Source organism: Propithecus coquereli, unplaced genomic scaffold (genome assembly GCF_000956105.1).
Source record: "Propithecus coquereli isolate 6110/MARCELLA unplaced genomic scaffold, Pcoq_1.0 Scaffold405, whole genome shotgun sequence".
Taxonomy (NCBI): Eukaryota; Metazoa; Chordata; class Mammalia; order Primates; family Indriidae; genus Propithecus; species Propithecus coquereli.
Window position 1 is genome coordinate 659,336 of NW_012149786.1, and position 8,504 is coordinate 667,839.

Below are 8,504 nucleotides of genomic sequence, written 5' to 3' on the forward strand. Positions count from 1 at the left end.
AACACTAGGAAAAATATTACTAATTCATCTATTCAATTCCTACTGCATATGAGGCAGTCTGCTCTGCATTCATTGTTTATGATACTAACAATAACCCTTCAAGGTAGGTATTATAGTATCTTTTTTGAAAATGCCAAAAATGAACCTCAGAAAGACTAAAATATGCATTAAAAGATAGTAGAACTATGATTTGAAATTAAGTTTTTTGGTCTCCAAAGCTCACATTTTATCTTAGAAGCAGGTAAGAGTTTTCACATAGAAGATGCTCTCATTTAATTAGTTTTCCCTCCCTTAAGGTTCTGGAGCAGCATAAAAAGAGATGAAGGAGGAACCTAGAGATTAAAAATAGATTTGAGAGACATACCAATTAGTCACTATATATGGACCTTTTTTCAGTTAAAACAACCACACTGTAAAAAGAAATGTGAATTCAGAAAATACAAACACTGATTATGGACATTTGATGATACTAAGAAACTATTACTGTGCTAAAAAATGAGACAAGGAATTTTTAATGTACTGCAAATATGTGTTCATAGACTATAAAATTATCAGTAGGAGGAGACTTTTCAATATTGGCTTAAGAGGGTTTTCACTAAATAAAAATTGTAGTACTTAACTGGTTTCATTTTACTTTATAAATTTTCTTAGTTTATGTCATCTTCAATGTGAATTTTTGATTCAGTGTAAAATATCATGGTGTATTCATGGCTAAATTTCTGTCAAGCTATTGATACAATGCACATTTTTAAGGTAGAATAATGTTAACTTGAGAAATAATTAAATACTTTCTTTTTTTTAGGTTTATGGAAGACCTAAGAGATATGCTAGGCTTTGCTCCCAGCAGATATTACTACTATATTTGGAAATACATTTCTCCTTTAATGCTATTATCATTGCTAATAGCAAGTGTGGTGAATATGGGATTAAGTCCTCCTGGCTATAATGCCTGGATTGAAGATAAGGTAAAATACAAAATAAAGAAGTTAGATTTAAAAGGCTATACAAAAAGCCATTTTAGAGGGATTTGTCTTTTGTTTTCTTCACAATATTTTTTGCTGTTTAATGAATGGTGTTGCTTTTTGGAAGGATCTTGAGATGTTTTGTACCCCAACCATCTATTATTTTTTAAATACATTGTGAATTTCCTTAACACATGGGAAATACTGACCTTGTCCTTATTAAAGCAGATTTATTCATTTTAACATTGATGAACCAATAAATTACTGGGCCTTTGACTCTAGAAAATATTAATCCAAACTCCAGAGATATTGTTAATGTGTAATTTATTACATTGTATCTCAGATACTATATAACAATGAAAATATGTACTAACCATGTAAACATAATTTTAAATAAGCAAATATTTAAGTAAAGTTGTATTCTAACTGTTTTATATTAGCAATGACTATTTTTATTTCTGTTCACGAACTGCATTAGCCACATAATATAATCATGAGATATATATTAGCTGTTATAAAATCACAATGCTTATTTTTCAGAGATACCTTTGACCTTTACCCTGTAATCAATTATTCTATATAATAATGAAAAAGTCACAATTGAGGCATAAACTAGTTTGTTATCTCTTACCAAATCTCTTGGGGCCGGATGTGCTTCAGAATTAAGATTTTCAGAGTTTAGAAAGATATGGCACAACTTAACAGTTTATCTATTGCTTAATAATAGACTACCCCAAAACTTAATAACTAAAAGCAGCATTAATTTATTATTTCTTAGGGTTCTCTCTGGGTGAGCTGAGCAGTTCTTCTTTTGGTCTTGCCTGGGCTAACTCAAGCAGTTGCATTCAGCTTGGAGACCTGAGCTCGCTCTGTCTAGGTCGTCATTCATTCTTGGCTTCTTCCAAGCAACATAGACCCAGGGCAGCATTCTAAGAAATTGCAAGGCCTTTAAGGATTAGTCTTGTTAGTTGGTGAATGTCACTTCCACTGCTTTCTATTGGTCAGAGCAAGTCACAAAGCCGGGCCAGTCTCTTGGCTTACAAACTTGAGACAAATATAATATTTTTTGATTTGTGTGCAGAGAAAAGCAGATTATTGATAATTATTTTTTTGCCCTTAACAGGCATCTGAAGAATTTCTGAGCTATCCAACGTGGGGAATGGTTGTCTGTATCGCTCTGATGGTCCTCGCAATACTCCCTGTCCCAGTAGTCTTCATCGTTCGTCGCTGCAACCTCATAGACGATAGTTCTGGTAATTTAGCATCTGTGACCTATAAGAGAGGAAGGGTCCTGAAAGAGCCTGTAAACTTAGAGGGAGATGATGCAAGCCTCATTCATGGAAAGATACCAAGTGAGATGTCATCTCCAAATTTTGGTAAAAATATTTATCGAAAACAGAGTGGATCACCAACTCTGGATACTGCTCCCAATGGACGGTATGGAATAGGGTACTTGATGGCAGATATGCCAGATATGCCGGAATCTGATTTGTAGCTGGGGGAAAACCCAGCGTGTTTTGTTTGGTTCATTTTCATCAATGAACATTGGCTCTATTAAGAGAAGCATTAGGCTTCACTTATCAGAGGGCGATCTCAGGTGTTCCATGGCTGTGATCTTTAATTCTAACAGTATATGTCAATTCAACTAGAGCATTCCTTTGGATTCTTTGGTTTACATTGTGCAGAAAGGATTACAGACGAAGCTCACAATGACCGAGGTCCATGTTTGTCAGGATTTTTAAAAGTACTTTTGGTGTATTTTCAAGCATTTCTATTTCTAAAACAGGTATTACCTCAGTTTCTAATAATTTCTGGGTTTAATAGTATTGGCAATTCAAAAATGGTATACCTTAAAATTTACAAGTTTGACTTCAAGCTAACTTCCAGTATTACAAGGAGCAGATCTGTAATTTGGTGCCTCTCAGCACATTTCCATGAATATATTGTGTAGATAGGCTGTAATTATTTTGGTAGCATTGATACCTTCTTAGGTAATTAGCTGAAAAAACTGCAAAATATTTTCCTATGTAATAGCTGTATAGAGCAATAGTATCAAAGAATAAGAAGGCACGAATGCTGGGATGAAAGGTAAAATTCACAGGTGACTGAGAATCATGTGAGTGATGGCTGTATATTTTGTGTAAAATATATGTGTGAAAATGATTTATGAGGGAGTCACTCAGCACTCTCAAGAATTATGCAGATTCTGCATTTTTCTTATGCCGTGTGCCTAAAAACCTACTTGGTATTTATTGTGGCTTCAAGATTACTCATAGTATATTTATATAATATACTTGCAATGTATATAGATATATATTAGTACTTTAAGTACTGATTTGAAAACTTGAAGCAAGATGGCATTTTATTTCATATACTTCGGTTTTGCTTCTGTTTCATGCAAATATAAATCCTTTTTTAAGTGATTGTTAAAATTGTATGGCATTACATTTTAATCTACAAATAAACAAAGTTTAAAAATGATGTTTGTTTCTCACATTGATTTTCCTTGTATCACCTTAACTGGATTATCTTGCCTTTCAGTCATTTCATAATAGTTAATCATCACATTCCATGTGGGATTAAGAGAGTGATTAATAGAGCTACCACCACGTTAGAGAGAAAGGAAACATAGAGTATGATGGTTAAATGGTGTTCTAATGTAGTCTCTTGATTCTGGAAAAAATATTTATAGTCTCCCAAGAAACCATGTGTAATGCTGACTGCTTGCTGGGTCAGTATTGTCTCTGAGGTGCAAAAAGTTGCAATTTTTTAAAAAATGAAATTGTTGCATATGTGAAATTATATAAAGCAGAGAAACTCCATTGGGTGCTACCTAGTTAAAAGTCTTTTATTTATAATTATCCTACTACCAAATCAGTTACATTTTTAAAATAATGATGGAAACAGCAGAAAAATACACCATGTCCCTTGATTTATTTTGGCCAAATATTCTTGCTGTGATATAGATAAATGCTAACAGACTGAATCATAGCATTTAAATATTAATTCTAGTGATTAGAGTTTTTAATTGTTTTACATATTGATGGATATTATGTTTTGTATAACTTAAAAAATTTTAAAAATAGATAATATATGCACATTATACCAAACTCAAAAATTATGACAATTCAGCTAAAGTAAGTTTCCCACCTAACATTTCTCTTAGTCACCCATTGCCATCCTTGAAGGCAACCACCATTACCAGTTTGTTATGTATCCTTCTGGAAATGCTATATGAATATACAATATAGTACATAAATGACAGCATTCTGTATTTTCTGCATCTTATTTTAATGAATAATTTATTTTGGGTAGCGTTTCATATAAAGTCTTATAGATCTGATTCCTTATTTCAGAAGTTGAAGTCATATAAGTTTTGCTTATTTTTGAGTTTTTAATATTACTTTTTTCTTTTTAAGTATTATGGGTACATAATAATTGTATATCTTTATAGGATACATGTGATGTTTCGATACAGGCATACAATGTGAATTAATCAAATCAGGGTAATTGGGGTATTCATCACCTCAGGCATTTATCATTTCTTTGTTAGGACCATTCCAATTCTACTCTTTTAGTTATTTTAAAGTATACCCAAATTTATTGTTGATTATAGTAATTCTGTTGTGTTTTCAAATATTTTTTACTCTATCTAACTATATTTTTGCACCCATTGACCATCCCCACTTTATCCTCCCTGCCTGCTACCCTTCCCAGCCTCTGGTAATCATCATTCTACTCTCTTTCTCTATGAGATCAATTGCTTTTTAAATATTTAGCTCCCATGAATGAGTGAGAACATGTGAGATTTGTGTGGATTCATCCCAGGGATGCGAGGATGGTTCAACATATCCAAGTCCATCAATGTGCTACATCGTATCAATAGAACAAAGGACAAAAACCATTCGTTTATTCTTGTGTTGAAGCAATATTTTCTCTTATAAGCTACCCCAATATTAAAAGGTTTCTAGCAAATACTTTACCTGCCAGCCTTTAATGTAACACAATAATGCATTGCCAGATAGCATTATTCCCCCCCCTCTCGCCATGAATGATCTTTAAAAAAAATTGTATATGTTTATGGTGTACAACATGCTGTTTTGATATACACATTATTATTCCTACAATTAAGCAAATTAAGCCTTCATCTTCCTTCTTACCTTTTTTTGTGTGGTAAGTGTGCCTAAAATCTACTCTCTCAGCAAATTTTCAGTATAAGATATAATATTATTAACTGTAGTCCTTATGCTTTACATTATATCTCCAGGCTTATTCATCATACATAACTGTAAATTTGTACCTTTTGACCTTCTCCACACTTCCTCCCCTCACAGCCCTTGATAACCTTTTGTTCTACTTCCTATTTCCATGTATCTGACTTTTTTTTTTTTTTTTAAGATTCCACATATAAATGAAGTCATGCAGTGTTTGTCTTTCTGTGTCTGGCTTATATAACTCAGCATAATATCCTCCAAGTTTATCCATGCTGTTGGAAGTGGTGGTACCTCCTTTTTTTTTTTTAAGACTGACTAATGCTCCATTGTGAATATATATCAAAATTTCTTTATCCATTCATCTGTTGATGGTTGATGGTGACTTAGGTTGTTTTCGTATCTCAGCTTTTGTAAATAATGCTGCAATGAACTTAGGAGTGCACCTATCTCCTTGAGGTGCTGATTTCACTTCCTTTTGGTATAATCAACAATTTGGGTATTTGCACTAGGAAATAGGTCTCCATCTTTCTATTCACAGAGTAATAATGCAAAGAATGCGGGAATCCTATTTTTGATTTTGAAGAGAATTTAAACCCCTTCTTATGCCTTCACTTGGCAGATGAGGAAATTATGTCAAAGAAGTTAAAACAAAATGGATAGGGGTTCTCTTCCTTTTGCTTTTTTCATGCAGTCAGTTCTTCAGCTGGTCATGCATTTATTGATTTATTCACACTTTTTTTTCATCATCTAACTAAAATTCTACCTGAGTATTAAGCCAAGGCACCATTATATTAATATTATAGAGTATAAATTTTACTCATCTTTCCCTCATTTTATCTCCTTTGCCAATGAGACTCCTTATCTCCCCTTTCCCATGCAATGTAGTATTTAATCAATAGTACTTTGGAGTATTCTTCTCTATACTCTAAAATCTGAGGCTCCTTATCTTTATATTACTTTCCACTATTTCTATAAACTCTGGCCTAATCTTGCACCTAGACGTGAGGTAGCCAAGAATTATCCACCTTTAAATGGAAAGAGGCTGAGGAGAGTGACAGGAGGGCTAATTCAGTGTTCTGGAGTGAAATAAAAGAATGTGGGAGAAAATGTACTCAGTATTAGGTGCTGGAGCCATAACGAGGGAGGAAATGCGGTGGTCTTAGAGTGTGAGTTCATGAAAGTATATTTGCATTTCCATGTGTTTATGTTTATGTGCATTTTTTATGCAGAAGTTATTTTTTTCATCAAATCCTCAAATAAGTATGTGATCCCAGAAAGTTCAAGATCAAGTCATAGTGTTTCTTAACTATAATTATGCTTTCAATCACTTGTGTCCTTTTTAAAGCCAAATTTCTCAACCTACTGAATTAGAATCCTTTTGGGTTTTGGAGCAAGAAGTGAGTAATTTTTTATAAACTTCAGAGTTATTGTAATGTGCATTCTTGGTTAAGAGTTGTGGGTACAAAGAAAATGAAAAGAATGACAAGTAAAATATTAATCCTGCATAATCCTTTGGATATGGTTTGTCCCCATCAAAATTCGAGCTGAAACTTGATCCCCGGTTTGGCAGTGTGGGGACGTGAGGCCTAGTGGGAGGAGTTTAGGTCAGGTGAGTGGATCCCTCATGAACGGTTTGGTGCTGTTCATTCTCAAAGTAGTGAGTGCTTACTCTTCAGAGACTGGATTAGTTCTCATTCTCATTCTTATGATATTGGATTAGTTTTTGAGGGAATAGATTAGGGCCCAGAAGAGTGGGTTGTTAGAAAGGTAGGTTCCTCTTCCTGTTTGGTCCCTCTTCACACATGTCTGCTTCCAATTTGACTTTCCACTATGTTGTGACCATCACAAAAGCCATCACCAGAAGCTGAGCAAATATCGCCACCATACTGCTTGAACTTCCCAGCCTGAAGAACTGTGAGCTAAATAAACTTCTTTTCTTTATAAAGTACCCAGTCTTGGGTATTTTGTTACAGCAACACAAAATGAATTAAGACAAATCTTATTTGTCTTCTCTCAAAGAGAATGAAAATAAAAGTGCTATAACCATGATAATGGGGGGAGGATTATTTTGGTGAGGAGAAGGTAGAATTAATAATAAAAAAATCTTTCAAAAATTAAAGTATTTTTCCATTTTTGAGCTTATTCTGTGGTCACTGTGTTTCCTGAACACTCCTCAAAGAAATTCATATCATATTGGTTAAGCATGAATAAAACCAATATCAATTACAGCAACTACGTGGATTTTTTTCCCATAAATTTAGTTGTAAACTGTTTTGAGCCTTAAAATTTTGACAAAATGGGAACATCATAAAACTCTAGGATACTATTAGAAATATTAAAATAACACTTTCCATAAGCTATCTATTACTGAGTGTAGCAAATTTTTCCCTTCATAATTTGGAACTGAAGTGAAATGCTCCATATGTTATTTTGCCTCAAACAACTGACTCAAAAATTGACTCAGCTTCTAGTTATTACGACATGCACGTCTACCTAAAACTTTGTCTTAAGGATGCTTCTCATGTGGCAGTAAAAAGAAAAAAGGGACTTAGACATTATCTTGTCCCAAATTCAATGCCCTTTGGATTCGGCTATTGTTTAACACACCACAATCATTCTTAGCAATATGATCAAAGCACATACCATCACTACCACCAAAACCCCAAACACCTGATTTACTTGATCGGCAAGAAATGTGCCATGTGGTGTCTGTGCAATGTGTGTGGTACCATGTAAATTAAAGAATGCAGGCTCCATAGATGAATGATGATATCGTAGCTGCTATTCTTTTCCCATCATTTACCTTTTCAAAGTACATTCAGTTGCATAGTAAAGAAGATAAAGGCTCTTTAGAAGAGATTGACATTTATTTTTCTCAGGAAAATATCATTATACTACTTGCAAAAATATATTGTTTCAGTGTTCATTACAGAAATGCTTGTAAAAAGCAAAAAAAGCAGAACATGATACCCAGCATATCCTCACCTGAAAATATAGAATAAACCTTAAAATTCTCAAGCATGGTAGCAATGTGGCATTCATTTGATCTGCTTATCCCTAGCCTCTATCTACATTATTGACAAGGTCAACAGAATTCATAGCTTCAGACACCTCTTATACTCTCTCTCTCTCTCTCTCTCTCTCGTTGGAAATAAGCCTTTTTTTTCACCTTCATTCTAAAGCTTTGTTTTAATTTGAGTCAATATTAAAAAGATCAGTATGTGAAGATAGGAGATCAGTTAAATCAATATCTGAAAGAATTGAACAATGAAGAAAGCCTCTCTGAGCAAGAAGGGAACATGGATGTCCCAATCTCTGCTAAACAAAT

At 33.7% G+C, this 8,504-nt stretch overlaps 1 protein-coding gene across 1 annotated transcript in view; it reads left to right on the top strand.

The window, feature by feature from the left end:
* SLC6A15 (solute carrier family 6 (neutral amino acid transporter), member 15) overlaps window positions 1–3,443 on the top strand; it is a 69,791-nt gene extending 66,348 nt beyond the window's left edge. The window contains 3 exon segments of the mRNA XM_012652974.1: window positions 219–241; window positions 803–965; window positions 2,086–3,443. Coding sequence (XP_012508428.1) covers window positions 219–241; window positions 803–965; window positions 2,086–2,457 — 558 coding nt within the window. The 3' untranslated portion in view covers window positions 2,458–3,443.
* The last annotated feature ends 5,061 nt before the right edge of the window (window positions 3,444–8,504 follow it).